Source organism: Drosophila elegans, unplaced genomic scaffold (assembly GCF_018152505.1).
Source record: "Drosophila elegans isolate 14027-0461.03 unplaced genomic scaffold, ASM1815250v1 contig_476, whole genome shotgun sequence".
Classification (NCBI taxonomy): domain Eukaryota; kingdom Metazoa; phylum Arthropoda; class Insecta; order Diptera; family Drosophilidae; genus Drosophila; species Drosophila elegans.
In genome coordinates, this window is record NW_024545863.1 from 15,382,793 (window position 1) to 15,402,945 (window position 20,153).

The following is a 20,153-nucleotide window of genomic DNA, read 5'->3' on the forward strand; positions in this document are numbered from 1 at the left end:
GCGGTGAGTAGCAATGGCCAGACAGAGACAGAAAGAGAGCGCAAAAAGGCGAACGGCAAAAGGCGAGAAACGGCAAAAAAAAAAAAAACAACAACCAACGCCTCGCCTTCGCAGGAAAAACTGAAAACTGAAAGGCCAAAAAAGAAAACCTGGAAAACGGAAAACCCTTTGCCAGCACACTCAAAACATGAAATTTTTGTCAATTTTTTATTCTTAATCTGGGGCTGAGCCTGCTCAGCTGGACAGAGAGGGAACAAAAAATCGTAGCAGGCGCTGGTCGGAAGTTCATAGAATTAATCATATTGTAATTTTATGTAAATGCTAAATTCAAGCTTACGTTTTGTCTTTCTCTCTCACTCTTAATTATAGAAAAATTACCGTGAAATTTTAGCACTTGCCGTACGTTATTTTGTATTTTTTGTACGTATGTACGTGAACGTGCCCCTCGTCCGTCTGCACAAATGTGGATGTGGATGTGCATCGTAGAGCTCGCGTATTTTTATACATGGAATATCTGAAATTTCCGGATAGAGCTAACCACGACGAGGTGTCCAAAACGAGGAAAGAAAGCTAATTGGCAGAGGAGGAGCAAATAAGAAGAAGAAGGAGAAGGAGGCGTAGGACTTGACCAGGAGTCAAGTGAAAGCCGGACAGGATCAAGACGTAAAAAGCATCGGGATAAACCCCATACCAACAGAATCACCGCATCATCTACCAATCGAGCAGAGTCCTCGAGAAAATCAGCAGCAGTAGCAGCAGCACAGGAAGCGGTAAGTTATCCACTTACACTGCATTTACATCCGAGCTCTACTTCTTGTGTAAATAACTCGCATAAGTTATTGTTTCCTTGGTTTAACGCACACACCTCAGCACAAACAACCCAATAGGAATGCACTCCCGATCAGCGATCCCAATTAGAACAGCACCCACACATTGGTCCAACTGGTCTTGTTTACAAACAAACCAGAAACAAGTGAGCCTTTATGCCAGCCAGGTTTTCGTTTTCCTCGCCATCGAGTGAAAATGGGCGTCCGACTCAAGTTGCGGCGGCATCTTTTTCTCTGGCTGGAACAGGTTTTCGCCAGGCGAGGTGTTTGGCCTCAAACTGCAGCGGAGTTGGTTTTTCTAGGCCACCGCAGAGCTGCAATCGGCACAGCACAGTGAAAACTGGCCAAGATGATCTGCCATCTTCAAAAATATCTAATTAATTCCTTTTTTAATTATTTAAGACTTGCAATAGGCTGCTTAATAATCCGTTGATTAATATTTTAATATTTACCAAAAAATATTACATAAATGGGGTTAGCTTTTTGTAGAAAATTTGATTTAATTAATAAATACTAAAAGGTTGTACCATTTAAATATAATTAAAAAGTAAGCTGCGAGTAGGAACGTTTAAGTATCAACTTGCAGTCCTTAGAAAAAGTTGTAATATTTTTCTGTAAGTTGAAACTCTTTGAATCAATTTCAATTCCTTGGTAAACCAATCATTACGTGAAAGTCAATTGATTCTCAGCCAGTTTTTTGTTTGTGTTTATGAATTACTTGGTCATAGGAACCTCAAAGGTTTGCTTTCCGAGTATACACTCTATGCTGCCACTGATGATGCAATTGTTGTATTCTTATCAATCAGCATTATGCCTAGTTTAATTAAATTTGCTTAACAAAACGACAAAAGAAATTCCCTTTGGTCGAATTGAATCCCATCCTCAACAGTTTTAAGTGATCCGTTACTGGCAGTTTGCACTGTGCCGAGGAAAGTGCTGACGGAATGCCAAACTGGTTGTGGCCAAACTGCCGACAGCGGGCCATCGCTCACCTCCCACGCCCGCCCGCTGGCTGCTGCTTCTTTGTGGCTGCCTTATTATTGTGTTATTGCGCTTTAAGGCCAGTACTGACTAATAGCGCCACTTGTTACTGTGTGTCACACATTCGCTAGTGCTTGGTTTCCGTTCTGCCAGTGAGTAGTCCATTGATAAACCCGGCGATAAGGTGTCGGTTGGGCCATCTTCGCAAGCATTTCGGATGTGTTCACGCCCCGCGAGTGACATCATACTCCATATTCCAATTAAAGAGTTCAATTGAGTGAGAGGACTGGGCGGACAACAAAGAGGTGAACGGGAGTGCATTCGACCAGTTTAGTATGGATCTCTTAGTCATAAGATCTAAAGACATGATTTGCATGCCGCTTTTTGGTTGCTTTTTCACCCACTCGATTCGAAACACATACGCATGCAATCCCACGGCTTTGAAACATAATACGCATAATACGCAATCATTCCTTACATACATCGCCAACCCATTTTCACTTCCATTTCCATCTTACTAACATTACGATTTGTACATCTGTTTTGTTCCGGCCGCGGTTTTCTTAACTCTCCGTGTGTGCCTGTGCCTGTGCCTGTGCGTGTGACCGTGCGATTGCGTGCGATGCGTGTGCGTGTGCAGATCCTCCGAAGGTCCTCCTATGTTCCTACAACAGGGAGGGGGTGGGAAGGGAACCAGACCACAGTCGACACACCAGACGAACCACAGCCACCAGGCCCAGCACCATCAGACGGCGCACTCGCACCACCATCACCTCCAGCAGCAGCATCAGCAACAGGCAGTTCAGCAACAGCAGCAGCAACAACAGCAGCAGCAGCAGCAGCAGCAGGTGCGGAGTAGTATCCTGCACCAGCAGCAACACCAGGAGCAGCAGCAGGCGGCCCACGCCCTGTTTGTCCCGAATCACAGCGGCCTACACCACCAGCAGCAGCAGCAGCACCAGTTGCTGCAACAACAGCAGCAACACCAACAGCAGCAGCAGCAGCATCACCATCTCCAGCAACACATCCAGCAGCAGCAGCAGCAGCAGCAACAACAACAGCAGCAGGTGCAGGCACAGGCGCACCACCAACCGGTCATCTTCTACCCCCAGCCAACGTACGCCGCCCACTCCGCGCCGACCAGCAACAATGGCAGTGGCGGCGGCGGCGCTGCCCTCCAACTGAGCGCCGCCGCCAGCAGCAATTCGCTGGGACATCCCCACAGCAATGCCCATCATGGTGGAGCCAATGGCGTGGCTCCCGGGGCGAGCCTAACCCGTGCGCTGAACAACCCAGCCCTGCCGCCCCACTTCCCGCAGTCAGCTGGTCTGAATGCGGGTGGTGCGGGTACCTACATCTCCGCCACCTATTTACCCTACGCCCAGACCGGTCAACTCCTGGGCATGCAGCCGGCGGTTGCCTTTCCCACGAACGGAGCGGCCGGAGCTCCGGCCACCGCCTTCTATGCACAGCAGCAGCAACCGCAGAAGCAGCTGCCGCCGAATGGCCAACAGCAGGGACCTGGCGTGGCAGCTGGAGCTGGCCAGACGCAGGCAATTGCCTACTACCACATGCCCACGGCACAGAGTAGCGGCGCGAACAACGTGGCCAGTGGCGGCAACTCGCACAGGGGCAATATGAGAGGCGGCCAGAGGGCTGCGGCCACCGCCCAGCATCCCAGCTACTTTGCCACATACGCTGTGGCGCAGGCAAGTGCCCCGCGTCCCGCTCCCGCAACGGTGGCTCCCATTATGAACACACGCAACGGGCCGCTGAACGGAGCGCCGGCCTTCCAGTTTCAGCCCAACTTCATTCCGGGCCTTACGCTGGGCGCGCCAGCCGGGATTGCGGCGGCTCCCATGCTCGCTCCTGCTGGCCTGGCTGCACCACCGCCTCCCCAAACGCCGGGTGGGTTGCACACTTATGCGCCGCACTTGCAGACGAGCAGCGCCACAGCGTTGCCCAGTGTGCCCAGTGGGGCTGGAGTGGCGGCGGTGGCCAGTGGATTTTCAACCACTTCGCTGCCTACTCCGCCGGTGGCAACGGCCCAACAAATGGTGACCACCACCAACGACAAGACCGGCAAGCGGAAATACGCCATTCCCATCATCCATCCGGACACCAAGGAGAACGTGATGGACACGGTGTTCAAGGCGAAGGACTCGAACGCGACGCTAACACCGAACACGGCCCTGGATTCGGATAGCACCATGTGCCTATTTCAGGCGCCCATTGTCATGGACTCCGCTTCGGGCTCGTCCCTCGTCTCCGGCGTCATGGTGGATGAGCAGATGCAAACGGTTAAATCGGCAACTTCCCTCGGCCACCACTCTGTATCCGCGGAGAAGTTGCCTGCCATGATGTTTGCCGAGGAAGCGGCTGTTCAGGAAGACGACCTGTCGTCACCTTCACCCGGTGCCACGGATAAGGATAAAATCAGCGTTATTGTCAAGGACTTACTACTGGCTCACTCGGGCAACGCCGATGACCATCTAAGTTTCTGGCAGTACAGTGACGGTGAGTTAATAAATTAACATTTACTTGGTTTTGTATACAAAATATCGAGTTATTGAGTTCATCTATTATATTCATGGGTTATAAAACACTTTTTATTTGTTCTGAAAGTCCCATTCCAAAGAGCATTGCTCCATTTTTGTATATTTCTTAAGAGAACAACATGAGATGAACGTAAGCATCCCAGTAAACTGTTCTTATAAAATCTTTTTAAACCATCCAACTGAAATAGCCTTCCAAATTGAAACACAACTTCAAATACAATTGTAGTTAAACGAAAACAATAAGAAACTAAGAAACAATAAGAAAAGAAACCCTCGCGGGGTATGTCAAACATCGGCAAGCCGAAGTTAGCCGGGCTTTTAGTGTCCCAAGTCTAATGATTCCTCTTGCAGTGGACAATGTCACAGAGACGCACGAGAGCCTGCCGTTGGTACACTCGGATGTGAATCTGCCCGAGGCCATCGACGCGGGTCAGCAGCCCGTCCTGTTCCAAGAGCAAGCCAAGAAGCAGCGCCCCAAATCAGCCAACAAGCAAAGTGAGTGATTGCCATTCCGAAAAACACAGAACCCATTCGACATTGACGTATTTTTTTGGTTACTCTCAGGTACCGCCACGCCCACATCCATAGCGAATGACGTGGCCGAGGCAGCGGCCAGCGGATGCCCGGGCATCTCCATCCTGTCCAGAAGCCAGCCGATGCTAGCTCCAGCAGATCCCCCGACAACACGTGTGGCCCAGCAGAAGCCAACCAAGTCGATTGCCACCACAGCTGTTCCGGCGCCGACCAAGTCGGTCCTTCCGCCCGCCACCTCGACCACAACCAGTTCGGGGGCCTCCTCGTCGGCAGCCTCCACGCCGACACACACATCCCGACAGTCACAACATCAGCAGCACCAGCAGCAGCACCAGCAGCAGCAGCCAGTGAATCTTCTGCAGCAGGGCAAGCAGATCCCTGGAAGACCATCAACTGCAGCAACACCGGCTGCCTCACGCATCTCGGCTGCCGTCACCCTGCTTGCTGGAACCACCGCCATCAGTAATAACACCAACAACTCGACCAAAAAACAGGTTAAGGCCCGGAAGCGAGCCAAGGAGCTGGAGAAAAAGAAACAAAAATCCTCGATAACAACCACCACGAGTAGTCAGGGGCAGAACCAGAACCAAAACAACAATGGCAATGGCAATGGCAGGGGCAACGGCAACGGCAATGGTAATGGCGTGCCAGAGATCAACACAAACAACAACGCTGTTGCTACCACAACAACAACAAACACGGTAACGACAACGGCAACGGCAACAACCAAATTAGGAACGACTGCTGTCGATGACAAGGCGATGGCGCAACCGACGACTGATAAGCTTAGTGCAACTAGTAATAATCCTAACGTAAGTTCTACTCTAAGAGACAAGCCGCTGCTCAATCCCAAGGAGCAGTTGGCGAGCAACAACAACAATGACGAGAATGACATCGATGCGGCGGAGGAGGACAGCGATCCTGAATGTAAGTGATTTTGTCTTATTACAAACATATTTTGTCTCTTAATTATTGCATTATTTAACTTCAATCAGCTACTAATTTCAATTTGTTTTTTTTTCCCCAGCTAACAGCAAAGAAGACTTCAATAGCATGTCGAATAATCCGGAAGGCAAATCAGAAAAGCACATGGCCAACGATGAGATTGTGGCCAAGTTCCTGCAAAAGGGCAGCCCCAACACATCCGCTAATCCGTCGGACACGCAGCAGCTGCAATTCCTCAACAGCAGCAGTTCAGTGTGCGAGGATGATGAACCAGTAACAGTGGGCGCTGGAGACGTGGGCAAGGTCGAGGAGCATGTTGTCGAACTGAAGTTCGGGGATTTCCACGAGGAGACGCGCCACGAAACAGGTTTCATATGCAGCTCCACCTGGTCGAGTTCGACGCTCAGCAAGGCAGCAGAGGATGAATCCTCGCAGAGCAGCCGGAGTGCGGATAATGTGGACTGTGCACCCAAGGTTAATGCACCGATTGCGGGAGAGAAGAGCGCAGGCAGCAAGAGGGGCTCTCCACTGCATCAGGCAGCCGGAAAGGCGGCTTTGGGATCTCCGAAAACGAGCCAGTCGAAACTTCCGCAGTCGAAAAGCTCCAGCCCCGCTCCCGCTCCCGGTCCAGGTCCAGGTCCACAGGTGCCCAGAAATCTACACTATTCCATCGAAACGTTGCGTGAGCTGTCCAAGCTAAGCGACTCGCGCAAGCCACCCATGGTGCCCTGCCAGAAGGGTGACTGCATCTCGCAGTTGTTCGTCTCGCGTCAGCAGCAACCGCAGCAGCATCATGCTCATGGCGGGCACGGCCAGCACGTCCAGCAGTACCAGCACATGAACTTCAACGAGTCGATGGACTATGTGCCCGGCAAGCGCGGACGTGGCCACGGACCGAACAAGAAGCACCACGACGGACATCAGCAGATGGGCGGCTCTCTTGGCATGGGCAACATGGGCGGTGGTGGTGGTGGCGGCGGCGGTGGTGGAGCCAACTCGAGCCAGCGACACATGGACATCATTCGGGTGCAGCTATCGCTTAAGGAGGAGATCAAGTTGTCGGAATGCGAGAACGCCTGGCAGCCGGGTACGCTGCGTCGCGGGTCCATGGCCAGTGGCCAGGATCACGACGACGACCACGATGTCGAGGGCGTTCTCAAGAAGGTGCGCGGCATACTCAATAAACTTACGCCCGATAACTTCGAGGTGCTGCTCAAGGAGATGTCCAGCATCAAGATGGACAATGAAGCCAAAATGACAAACGTAAGTTACTATAGTCTTGATTTAAAGATGATTTATTCCAGTAAAGATATTTCTCTTTGATACTAACTGCTTAAGAGCTCAACCGTTTACAACTAACATTTGAATCACAACTTATTTGCAGGTCATGCTGCTGATCTTTGAGAAGACCATTAGTGAGCCGAACTTTGCGCCCACCTATGCCCGTTTCTGCAAGGTGCTCTTCCACGAGATCAAGGCCGAGAACAAGTCACTCTTCACCAGCTCACTGATCACACGCATTCAGCACGAGTTCGAGTCGAATGTGAACGATGCCAACGCGAAGGCCAAGAAGCTGCAGCCCACAATGGATCGCATTAGCCAGTGCACGGAGCCGGCTAGAAAAACGGAGCTGCGCGCCGAAATGGAGGATCTGGAGTACCAGTTCCGTCGTCGTGCCTGGGGCACTGTACGCTTCATCGGCGAGCTCTTCAAGCTGCAATCGCTGACCAGCGACCGAGTGCTCAACTGCGTGGAGTCACTGCTCGAGCACGGATGCGAGGAGAAACTGGAGTACATGTGCAAGCTGCTGACCACGGTGGGCCATCTGCTGGAGGCCAGTCAGCCGGAGCACTACCAGCTGAGGGATCGCATTGAGAAGATCTTCCGCCGCATCCAGGATATCATAAACCGTTCCCGCGGAACGGGGCACCGGCAGCAGGCGCACATCAAGATCAGCAGTCGAGTGCGGTTCATGATGCAGGATGTGCTGGACCTGAGGCAACGCAACTGGGACCAGCCGGCGGCAGCCACCCATCAATCTGGACAGCAGGGTGGACGCGGACAGCGGCACAAGCAGCACGACGAACCCAAGGATCAGCCGCACCACAACAGTGGACGTGGCGGTGGCGGCGGCGGCGGCATGAACCACAACCAGCAGCCGGTGCACCATCAGCAGCAGCAAAAGCATCACCACCAACACGGACACGACGGCGGCAATTACTTCATGCAGAAGATGCCCAACAAGCAGCACCACGAGAACCAGACCCTCAGCATTGATCCCAGCAAGCTGCGCTTCAGCAGCAGCAGCGCCAGCGACGATTCGTCCGCCAAGCTGGGCAACCCGTCGCACTACCAGTGGCGCTATGCGGGCAACCGTCCGGTCAGCTCGACGCCCGCGAACGCGCCCAGTGTCCCGACGCCGCCACCGCCGACGTCCTTGCTGAAACGTCCGGGTCAAAACTACAGATTCTCGCCGTACCAGCAGCCACAAACGCCACTGGGAACACCCCTGCCGACGGCCGCCAATGCCGGCAACAGAAGCCATGTGGAAAGCCCGCAGGATGCCGGTTTCGATGGCAACCAGTGCCAGGGTTTGATCACCAAGCTGGTTGAGGAGGCGCTCAACACGCGCGACTGGCAACCGGAGGTGTTGACCATTTGGCGTGCGCACAGCGGTACGCAACAGTCGAAAACTCTGCATTACCTGCTGATGGAGTATCTGCATCGGCGGGAGGTGAAGCGGCAGCAGCGTCAGGCCTGTGCCAACGTCTTTGCCTATCTGATGGACAAGGAGGCGGTGGACAAGGAGATCTTCGGGCAGGCGTACGCCAGGTTTGGCGAGGATTTCCCCGATCTGCTGGTGGATGTGCCCAACGGTTGGGGCTATGTGTTCGAGTTCCTGGGCCCCATCATTCACGCGGGACAGTTGGACCTGAAGGATCTGTGGCAGCGCCGCTGGCTGGACAGTCCGGTCTTTACGGAGCGCTTTGTTTACGCCTTTGTCAGCTTCTTTGTGCAGGAATTCGGAGCCGCCTATGCCCGCAAGTTGTGGCACAACGACTATAAGCTGGACCGCGGACAGCTCTTCTGGAACGATGTGCGCAAGTATCGCGATTTTGTGCAGTCGCACAGTTTTTACTTTCTGGACAACGGACCCGGCCAGGGTCAGGGACATGGTCAGGGACATGGCCATGGACAAGCCAAGGCGAAAGCACCCACCACGCCTCGATCGCCGGTGGAGCATGTAGAGCGGATTAGATACCTGCTGGCACTGTCCTGCGACATGGCCATCGACTACATCAACACCAATGTGGCCATTAACGACAACTTTGTGAGACAGCTCACTAGATTCCTGTGCTGTGATTTCGCGATGAATGTGACGACAAGTACCCACAACAACAACAACAAAAGCGGCGGCGGCAACGCAAGACCGTTGCAGCTGAACACGGAGAGCTTCCGCAGCCGGTGCACTCCACTGCTGCGGCTTTGTATCGACGCCCAGGAGGCGCTGGAGATCGCTTGCATTGACGAGGCCGTCGATTCGTTGCAGCAGCACTTCATGGCCGAGCTAGCGGATGAGATGGCCGCCGGCGAGACCATTTGCAGTACGTTCAGCGTATTGTACGAGAGCGAGGTCATTCCCAAGGAGTCGTTTGACAAGTGGTACAAGCTGGAGATTGCGCACTCGTCGGCCTACCGACGTCCCTTCATTGACAAACTGCGCGGCTTCATCGAGAAGATGTAGATGATAGCAACAAGTAATCGAACCGATTGAAACCAAACAGAACACCACAACGAAGCAAACAACCAACAACAACAACAACAACAAGAACAACAACAAGAACAACAACTGAAGCATGCAGCAACATCGTTTGAAACGCATCCTCAGACTAGGCGCGGTCGTAGGTGTCCAGTCACGAACATAACTCAACTAACGATCAGTCTAAAATATAGCTTGTGAATCTTGCAACTCACAGTGGATGACATGCGGCGAGTGTCTCCCTAACACACTTGTATGTTGTACGACGAATAGATCTGTCAAAACAAAAAAATTTCTTGTTTTTTAACACAGATATATCCTTTGCAAACGAAACCCTTCAAGACACATTATCCATTTCATTTGTATCACAACACGTTCCTTAAAAGAAAGCCAAGATTATTCCCTTTCTATGACTTGGTCATAATGCAACGCAAAGATAAACATATTTACAACACATAACTCGTATGAAATAAAAGAAAATTAAAAAAACTACTTATAACTGAATCTCCGATGTCGGAAATATTTTCAAGAAATCAAATTCTGACAACGCGTTACCCCAGAAAAACAGGGTATCTCAATATAATTATGTATAATTACATAGAGACTATTCACTTTCGTAAACCCACAGTATTTCGTTAATCATTTAAATTAAAGCGGACACCATTTATAGGCTTAGCTGCGTAGCTTAGCATACTTTTCTAGCCTTTAAACGAATGTTTGTTTATTTTACCTTTCAGTACAAAGACCAATGAATTCGTATTGTTTGTTTGATTTATTATAAACCATTATCAACATTTATTTATGTATTTTCAATGCAAACTGCTCAAAACATATAACAAAAATTAACCCCTTTCTCCCTAACAGATCTGTATTTCCAATCTCAATACTGAGGCTTCTTGTTCGACTCAGAATTTCACATATATTATAACAAATATATATAAATATATATAAATAAATTATAAAAATATTAATTTATAAAAAATTATACGTACGTATACTAAAAAAGAAGGAATGTAAATTATAAAATTCGTAAAGACATGTAAAGTATTTAGCACACAAAGCATGATTATCCAAAGATAAATCTTAAAATTAGCTGTAAAAAGGAAAGAAAAAATACACTAATATTAATTTCGAAAATATATATAAAAACATTTACTATATAGCTATTTAAACCAAATTAAAAAAATCAAAAAGTTCTAAAAAAAAAAATAATAATTCAAGCATAGAAGCATACACAACAAGATAACGAGAAAAAAAGCAAAAACAAAGAGCTCTAAGCCGCCTTTAATTAGTTATTTTTATAAAATTGAATGAAAAAACTAAATCGAAAAACAAAAGCAACTCAATCTCAAAAATTTATAAATAATATTTAAAGCGAGGCAAACAACAAAGGTAGCAAAAAAACTAGTTGTACTAAACTCGAGAATTTTTGTGTATAAACTTTAGGTTTTTTTTATTTTTACACTACAAGTGACAAAACATGAAATTGATTTACGGCAAAAGCAAAGGAAATTGTATGCATAAGTAATTAGCAAAAGAAACAAAACACAAAACAACAAACAATGGCAAAAAATACAGTTAAATTAAAATAGTTAAGAATTGACAAAACTAAAAACAAAAACAAAAACAAGTAAAACGGAGGTAAACGAAAACGCTTCTGCACCAACAAGCAAATATTTCTAAAGCCAAGCTAAAACCATTTATAAGCTTAAATCAAGCAGTGGGCGTGGCACTTTAACTAGTTTCGTAGCAACTTTCGGCAGGCATTCCAAATGCTCTCGGCCAACTTCTGATATAAATTTAACCAAGGCGTACTGGTGTCCTGCATTTTTAGCACTCGAAGCAGAATATTGAGGAGAGAGAGCAAATAGCAGAATACAAGCGAATCAAACCCAAAAACCCAACAGCAGAAGCACACGCAGTGGCACCCAGGGCAAAGTAGGGAGACAGGAAAGGGGCGGGCAAGGCAAGATTAAACTGAAATCAAGAAGAAATTGTAAACAGCAAATAATAAAATCGAAAAGTAAAACTCCAAGGCGTTTCAATGTGGGCCCCAACCCCAGGAGCAATTCGTCACCCAAAAGGCATGCAGCACACACACACCCACACACACACACACCTCCATCCAAAAGCATTCCCTATAATACACCCACCACACCCAAACACTCAACATTCGGTGATGGCAGCATTAAGTTCCATTTGCATTGCTTAGCATAAGAGGTTAAGGAAATTGGCTTTAAGGCTTGTGCGCAAGCGAAACGTAAGCAAAGTTTAAGTTATCCCCTAATGTTTAGTCACTCAATATAACGATATTTTATTCCCCCTGCCAGGCAAATCGCAACAACTGAAGAATGGAGCGACGTGGCCGCATTCCGGTGGCCAAGTTCCGCACCCAGGAGGCCAAGACCCGCAGCCGGAGTCGCGTACGGGAGCCGGACTACAACGAGCAGGACCCGGAGCACGACATGTTCACCTTACTGGAGGACAACATCGCCCTGAGGGAAGAGAACAAGGCTCTCAAGCTGGAGATCGAAACACGTAAGTACATCTACATATATATTTTTTTAGAAGTTCCCATTGTGAAAACAGAGACGTCACTTAAAAAGTTGCATATCAAAGTGTTACAAATTAATATATATATATATATATCAATATATACTTGCGGTCAAAATAATAGAAGTTATTTGCTTATGGAAAATTTGTTTTGTATAATTTCGCAAAGCAAAATCTGCATGTACTTGTATAAATTTAAATTTTTTGTTTAAAAAGATCAGATATCTAAAAGATTTTTATTTCAATACAAAGTCCAGATAAACAAAGATTTTTGGTTATTTCTTAGCCAATATTAAAAACGTTTTAATCTTAATACAAAGTGCAGTTGAACAAAGATTTATGGTTATTTCTTAAATGCTTTCCTACCAACAAACAAAATAAGGTTTAAAAAAACCTGTGATAGTTTTGGTTTGTCAAGGAAAATAAAAACTTATTAAATTCTTAAACTTCACTTAAGTAAAGTATGCTCAAAAGTGAATTTTTAAGGAATTAGTAAAATCTTATTTTCCTTGAAAAAGCAAATCAATTATAAATTAAAAGAAATGTTGTCCCATTAATTTAAAGTAACTGTATATATCTAATTTTGATCTGATGAATAATCTTCCTTTTTCCGGCTCTTTTTCAAAGCTTAAAAAAAATATTTACCAATTTCTATTTTACCACAAACCTATTGCAGATAAAACCACGCAGGAGGAGCAGCAGGCTCAGCACGAGAAGATGTGCGTGGCGCTGGAGTCGCTGCAGCAGCAACAGACCAATTTCGAGACCCAAATCAAGGAGCTGAGCTCAAAGTTCAACAAGGCTCTCAATGAGCGAAACGCTTTGGACAAGTTGCACAAAATGAAAGTCGATCAGATAAACAGGTAGATTATCTGATTTCACAAAAAAGGAATCATGTTCTTAATTAATATCTCACTTCATAGCCTCACCAGCGAACTGGAGCACATGCGCGAGAAGCAACAGGATCAGAGCGCTCAGTTGAGTCCCCGTCCCGTCTTCGGATCCGTGGAGCTCAAGCGAAAGCTTTTCAAGATTCTGCAGTCGGGCAGCGCAGACAGCGCCGACAGTATCGGCACTCAAGAGCTCGACAGCCTGGTCGATGTCAACTCGGACGGGGTGCCCGTTACCAGCGGCCTTGTGGAGCGACTGGCCGATGAGTTCCTGACTCTCAAGCATGCCACGAATGCCGTGGAGCTCCAGCTGTACGAGGCCAACGAAAAGATGGCCGAACTATTGGAACAGGTAAGAGCACGGGACAGAGCTATTACATATAACACTGAACAACCCATTTGGGTTTCCCTGGAGTGAAAGTATAGTTATCAATCACACTGTGCAACATATTTAGAGATCTGCATTTAAAGCGATATGAAGATTTAAAGTTAAAATTTTTTTTATTTTAAGAGCTGATTGAAAGTCAATTTTCATGTCCTTCCAATTATTGTAACGTAGGAATACAAAATGCAAAGCAAAATGTTCGAAAAAGTGTAAATTATCTTTATATTTTGTAAATTTTTGTTTCCGCATTTTGAAATTTGCTTTTTTTGAAAAACGAATCTTATCCCTTTAGTTTTTTGTGTCTTAAGGGTTTAAATGGGATTCACGGTTCCATAAAATATAATTTTTTTTATTAAATTCTGAACATTTCTAGAAGATTACCCCAAAATTTCAAGTTGATCCGAGTGTAAGTTTTGCAGATACAGCTTTGAAAATCTTAATAAAATTTTTCAAGATCTTGAACGAACGTTTTTTTTTTTCAATTGCAAAAATTTAAAAAATAACCTTCTACAAATTTTCACCAAAATAAGTATTTGTTGCAAAAATGTCTGTCAGAAACACAATTTTCACTTTTTTTTCCTTCGTCCAATACTTAGTTTATGGTCTTAACTACATGTATTTTTTACTTTTGATGACCCTGCAAAAAGTTTTGCTGTCAACACGGAGAAACCTTTCTTCCAAAGTTCTGTGGAAAATGACGCCGTAATAGCCAAATTTTTCAAAAAAATTTCAAAAACATTGTCTTAAATACGTATTTTTTTTTTAATTTCATTTCACTCTAAATCTTTGTCGCAGTAATATTATATTAACTAGTTCCGATGAGTAATTTGATAATCTATTATTGCAGTTACATTTTTCGTGTTGGCTGTGTTAAAGATTTTTGTTTTTTCATTAGAAGCTTTAAATTTGGATCATAGAACTTGCTAGTGGTCAGAATATATAATAACATGAACGAAATGTATGTTGTAGATAAGCTTGGTGGGCAAGTCATAAGAAACTTTGACTCAACTCGTGTAGAGTTGTAGTAAACTAGATGTGTTCTTTGTCTCACAATTAGCAACACTCACTGGAGGAGGAGAACGAATCGCTGCGCACCGAGAACAGCAACTTGACGAAAGTGGCCAAGTTGCTCACGGAGAACATGAAGGAGAGTGTGGAAACTAGCCAGAAGTGAGTTTACAAAAAAAAAATGAATATCTAAAAGCTAAATTACATGTCAATGCCAACAGGATGGAGGCCGCTCTGATCAAGTTGAAGCAGCGCAATGATGAACTCACGGCGAAGACACGTGATCTGACCGATGGTCAGCCGGGTTCCAGGACGAGCACCTCGTCCAGCGTGCTGAACGAGCAGGTGGAATTCGAGGAGATCCAGGACCAGGTGCAACAGCAGGCCAGGGAGCACAACGAGCGCATTGTGGAAATGGTTAGTTACGAGTTCCGGTTACTCTCCGATTTCTCCGATTTGGTCTATGGCTATCAAACTGTCTACTGTCTACTGTCTATTCCATCTATGTCCTTCTATCCATCTACTACTGTCCATTAGCAAACACGCAGCGTGTTTGACATTTTCAAGCCGCTCTCGAATATCTTCAAGAGCAACTGAATCGCAACAAGAACAGCTGGTGAAGGCGATTCCCCCACCACAATGCACCTTCAATAATACGTTCTGCGAAATGCATGGAATGTGCCCAGCTGGGCATGTTGTTGTTCCCTAATCTTGGTGCCGGGTCACACTTCCTTCGCCATCCAAACAAAAAAAAAAAAAACCAACCGAGACACGTAAGCAAATCGCTTGCCGTGCGTCGCTTTCGTCCCACTCACTTCCCCAAAACCTGGCTTTCGATGCACTAACCCACCGAGTTGATACGCCTTGATAGATCTACTAATTTTCTTAACCACCTCAACCCAACTCTTTCCCGCTACCCACTACCCTCTCGCCTGCCCCGCTCTACCTTCGTTCTTGTTTCTTGCATTTGTAGCAAAGTCTAATGGATGCGGCTATAGCCAAAACTACTAACGATGAACTAAAAAAATTACAACTTAAGTTGGAGATACTCGAGGAGCAGCTGCGCGAGGCATTAACGCGAGCTGATCACGCCGAGGAGCAACTGGCGCGCTACCAGCAGTCCGAGCAAAAGTCGCTGGCTGCTCCAGCTCCACCACCACCACCTCCTCCTCCTCCTCCGCCACCGCCTCCACCACCGGCACCACCCATGCGGGGTAAGCTGTTTGGAGCCGGTGGCTTGGGAGCAGCTGGCGGGGATCTCGGCGGGAGCAGCCTCAGCGACCACATTGCCGGGCATTGCTTGCGTAAGGGCAGCGGCGACAAGATCATCGACAATGTGAAACATCAGGTACAGGCCGAGGCAGCAACAGGTATGTAATCCGACCCAGGGTCAAACTACCTTCCAGATGTCCAGTTTTCGTAGGTGACCCCTAGTGTGTGTGTGTGTGTGTGTGTTTCTGTTGGTGGGTTAAAGTACCCATGATGACCCCAAAAACAAACGTTTCCTTTCGCCCTTCTTGGCCTCAATTGTCATTGGTCGGTCTTACTTGTTCTACTTTTAAGGACTGGCAATTCAATAAAGTTTTAGAGCTGCTCGCCAGCAAGTTTTGACCATTGTTGAGAATGTTTGCCTCTCAAGGATCTCGAGTGGCAGATGAACTCTTGGGCAATGCACAAGTTGAATGGACTTTGGAATACTTGAGAAATTTCGAAGCCTGAATCGATTTGAGCAGATTGTTTTCTCTCTAGTTCGCCTACATTCTTTGCCTGAATTCGGGAAATTGGCCTGAAATAAGCTGTCAGCAGAGGGTTTTTCCACTCTTTCCACTCATGTTGCGTTGTGTTACTCATGTCTGCGGCTAATCCTTGCCAGTCGTGCGTGTTGACAAGTGCTTGCCATTGTCGCCGTGTCCCGGAGATCTGGCTTGGCTGAAGGGTCCAACTTGTTGCTGTCAATTGTCAGTTACGCCCACGCCACTCATCTCTCCACCACTCCATCACTCCATCTCTTCATCCGCCCCTCGCACACGCAACTCGGTAGCCCGTCTGCGATTGTAATTGATTTTACCTACACGTCGGCTTCTTTTACGGCTGAATGCAGGCTTTCACTGGCTGCTCTCCTCCACTCTCGCCATCCACTGTCGACGGCTGCAGCAGCAACTTCTTAATTAAGTTTGCCAGCAGCTTTTTGAGAGGGATAGGATGATGCCCTGGACCCACTACCTGGTATCAATAGGAATTATGGACACAGGGAGCGGGTCGTTCGTTGTCAGAAAATTGAACATTTTAAGCGGGTAGAGCGGCAATGTTCCACCAAAATTGGGTATTTCCTCAGTAATTTCAAAAACCTTAGGCACAACAAAAAAAAACCATGCGAGTATACAATTTTGGTATATATATATTGTTTTTAAATGTTCAGATTTTTCTTTCATTTGTTTATTTTTTTGAAGCGTATTTCACCTTAAGATATTTATCTTCCACAACAAATGCTTTAAATTATGACACACTTGTCATACTTTATATTTAAATAAATACTAGCAAAACATAACTAATAGCATCCCTTGTATATAAATTCAATTGACTTTCGAATTCTTAATTCAGCCCGAGTAACAAGCTAGTGTAAGCTTAATTAGGTTTTGAGTTAAACCCTGCTATAAATATGAATTTACTGATTGCCTGTCTTTTTGACATAATTTCTCATAATACATACATATAGCGCACAATGTGAAGCCAAAGGATGTGAACTATATAAAGGTATGTACCTAGTCGAGGGCGTAGGTGTTTGTTTTGATATTGCACTTGTGGGCCATCTCTGCCGTTTAATTTTCTCTTTTATTACAATTGTGGTAAAAATCGAGAAGTTGAGCGAATCGATTTTGATTGCAGTAATATTAAACTGAGTTATACACACAAAAGCCGACTTTAAATCGCAATTTTATCAATAGAGAAATAGTAGGCTCAATGAAAATGAATTCAACCCATAGGCCCGCATCATATTGTAAATTTACCCGTGTATGTTGTTACTGAACCTTTTGTGCGTGTGCATCAAGGCAGGAAATGCATGATTATATTATAAACCTTTGGCAAATATGTATATCTACATAGGCGGTATTGATCCAGGAGATACACCTTACAGGTTATTATAATGAGGGGGGATTTTATCTTGTGACTGCTTTTTTATGAGTGAATGTTATCCTTCGGTGGTCCACTTACTTGGGCTAAGAACTTCAGATAAGGACAGCAATGTCAGGGCCATGCTTGGCTCACACACTCCCACTCGCACACTTCCTCTGACACTGCACACTGTCACTAAGCACTTCCGTTTCCGTTTTGTTTTGGCGCTGGCTTCATTGATGTTGCCTACTTTTTGGCGCGCACCACGCGTCGTATGCGTAACGAGCGCACATTCAAATCAAAATCAATCAACGCGCGTATTGTTGGAAGCCAGTTAAACGCCGCTACAAATATGACGATTTCTATATATATATATTCGGATATATATTCGGATATAATACATTTAGATATATAGAGAACGTGGCTGCATGGAGCACCTTTGCCAGCGAAGTGGAGCGGAGAACGCGCGCGCGTCTCTTGAGGCACGTGAAGCATTTGAGCTGGCAGCCAGCCGTACATCAGCTTTACGGCTAGGCATCAGGCGCTGCTGCTCGTGTCCTGGCCGCACTCGTCAAGTCAAGCTCGTCGTCCTGCTCGGCGGGGTGGCACAACACAAATGAAGCGTCCCACACCGGAACGAGGTGGATGGAGCTTGGCTAGGCGAAGCGAGGCGAAGCGATGCGAGACGAATGGAAATGCTGATATTGTCCAAGTCTGGCTGTGTCGTGTGTATACATAACAACAAGTTGCTGCCATTGTTGGTGCTGCTGCCATGGTCACCAGATACCTGCTACCTGATACCTGCTACCAGCTAACAGCTACCAGCTTCACTTTCTATGGAGGCCCGACCTCCATGACCTGCCCTGTTTGCCGAATCTACGGGCTCTCGGACTTATGTGTGTGTGTGTGCGGTGGAGCACGGTTTAAACGAATTGTCTTTCCAAAAGAGGGGGCAGGTAGAGGTAGAGCAATAGCGGAAATTCCATCACGCATTTGTCAATATCCTGCCCGTCGTCGTCACTAAAGCTCTATGCATCTCTGAGTGCCATTTCCGGTTTCATGCGATACGTTGAAAACTTCAATTTGATTTAAGTTCCTTACCGTGCGCTGCTTGGATTCCCGACAACCGAAGAACTGGGGCAAAAGGCTTTTGCTTTTGCTTTTGCCTGGCTTCCATGCGCCGGCCAAGGCAAGAAACCTGCCTGAAGAATTTTTGGCTTTAAGCGAAGCTCTCGCAGTTTTCCTGTACTTTACGCTTGCCATAGCAGCTTTATGCTTGGCATTCGGCTCCTGGCCCACTTCTCCGCCCAAAACTGTCAAGCTAGGACCGTATCAAATTCGACGACGACGATGACGATGATGATGATGATGATGATGGCGTAGTGGACGCAATTTATTATTTTTATGAGGAGGGGCCAAGCCATAGCAGCGCTCCAGAACCGCAGGCCGCATTGTTGCTGCTGTTGGGCCGACCATGGCTTATTATTATTATTATTATTTGTGCGTTTTATATTTCCGTGTTTTATTGCGCCACTTCTCCTGGCCCTGCCCAACTCTTGGCTGGCACCCACCCCCACACACACACACATCTAGGTGAGGAGTGGGGGAGACCGTATATTTCCATTGACGACCACCGGAGTCCAGCTTCATTTGTCGCCGGCGACAGTTGCTCGCATCAACCCGTTTTGGCCTTGTCCGTGATTTATGTCCAATTGCCACCGACCAAAAAAAAAAAAAAAACCCTTTAAAGTCCAGGGCTTACTTGATTACGTGGGTGAGTATTGCCTGCTTCCTGGGCCACGGTTCTGTCCTGTCGCCTCTACCCCTAACATCTAACTGCATGTTCGTTAAGCTTTAGCAGCGACTTATTGTAATTCCAGAACAAAGCCTAGGTCTCATTGCCGTCCTCCATTTTTTTTTGTTGCAGGTCTTGACGCTTTAGTGCGAGAGTTCAAGTCGGGCGGCGTGACGCTACGGAGGCGCAATCGCCGCAAGACGGGCACCAGCGAGGCCCTCAAGGAGATGTTCCAAGTACTAGAGATAAGTCAGAAGCAGAACCGCAACTCCAAGATATGCGTGGACCTGCACTCGGCCCGCGGAGTCGATGTCTAATCCCGTTCCTGCCATTTTTTTACGCACCCACTCTCTTACACTTTGGTCTCAAATCTCAGGACCCAGCTGTCCCTGGAACAACGAACATTCCGTGCATTTTCAAAACCGTATTATTGTGTGCCTTTTCAAGGAGGAAACCGAAGCCATTTTACAATTTACTAAGCTTAAGCACAACTTTCGAAATGGAACTACTTCATACTACTTTAATTTATATAACCTATTGATTTACCCAACAATTTTAATGTTTATAACCAACTTTTACCCGGCCCTGGTTAATGTGTTCATTTAAACAGGTTTCGCGTTTTACTAATCAAAGAAACCCCAAACAACAAATTTTTAATAAACGTTTTTAACCAAAAAAAAAAGTGGCCCATTGTTTTACTTAGTTAAAAATGCGGTTCAGTAGTTTTTCAACATTTAACTTGGCCCACAGCAAGTTAAAAAAAAACCAAATATAACTTTGCTGTTTAACTTTGGCTAGGTTAC

The 20,153-nt window shown here is 46.6% G+C and overlaps 2 protein-coding genes across 5 annotated transcripts; both read left to right on the forward strand.

Moving 5' to 3' along the window:
* Positions 1 to 656: 656 nt before the first annotated feature.
* Positions 657 to 10,403, forward strand: LOC108150242. 2 transcript variants are annotated; one of them, XM_017278307.2, is made up of 6 exons: positions 657 to 770; positions 2,449 to 4,325; positions 4,718 to 4,861; positions 4,931 to 5,827; positions 5,928 to 7,108; positions 7,230 to 10,403. In XM_017278307.2, the coding sequence occupies exons 2-6, from the start codon at positions 2,468 to 2,470 to the stop codon at positions 9,588 to 9,590; spliced, it is 6,441 nt and encodes a 2,146-aa protein (XP_017133796.1). In that variant the 5' UTR covers positions 657 to 770; positions 2,449 to 2,467; the 3' UTR covers positions 9,591 to 10,403. The 2 variants fall into 2 exon arrangements, with proteins under 2 accessions (XP_017133796.1, XP_041565629.1); XM_041709695.1 differs by lacking the exons at positions 657 to 770; positions 2,449 to 4,325 and adding an exon at positions 4,415 to 4,646.
* Positions 658 to 20,032, forward strand: LOC108150280 (shootin-1). Of its 3 annotated transcripts, none has more exons than XR_001774666.2 (8): positions 658 to 770; positions 11,936 to 12,143; positions 12,835 to 13,021; positions 13,082 to 13,400; positions 14,491 to 14,603; positions 14,663 to 14,858; positions 14,979 to 15,214; positions 19,483 to 19,588. XR_001774666.2 is itself a non-coding variant. In XM_017278380.2 (8 exons), the coding sequence occupies exons 2-8, from the start codon at positions 11,957 to 11,959 to the stop codon at positions 19,665 to 19,667; spliced, it is 1,584 nt and encodes a 527-aa protein (XP_017133869.1). In that variant the 5' UTR covers positions 658 to 770; positions 11,936 to 11,956; the 3' UTR covers positions 19,668 to 20,032. The 3 variants fall into 3 exon arrangements, 2 of the variants coding, with proteins under 2 accessions (XP_017133869.1, XP_017133900.1); XM_017278380.2 differs by lacking the exon at positions 14,979 to 15,214 and adding an exon at positions 15,415 to 15,811 and having other exon boundaries at positions 19,483 to 20,032; XM_017278411.2 differs by lacking the exon at positions 14,979 to 15,214 and having other exon boundaries at positions 19,483 to 19,600.
* The last annotated feature ends 121 nt before the right edge of the window (positions 20,033 to 20,153 follow it).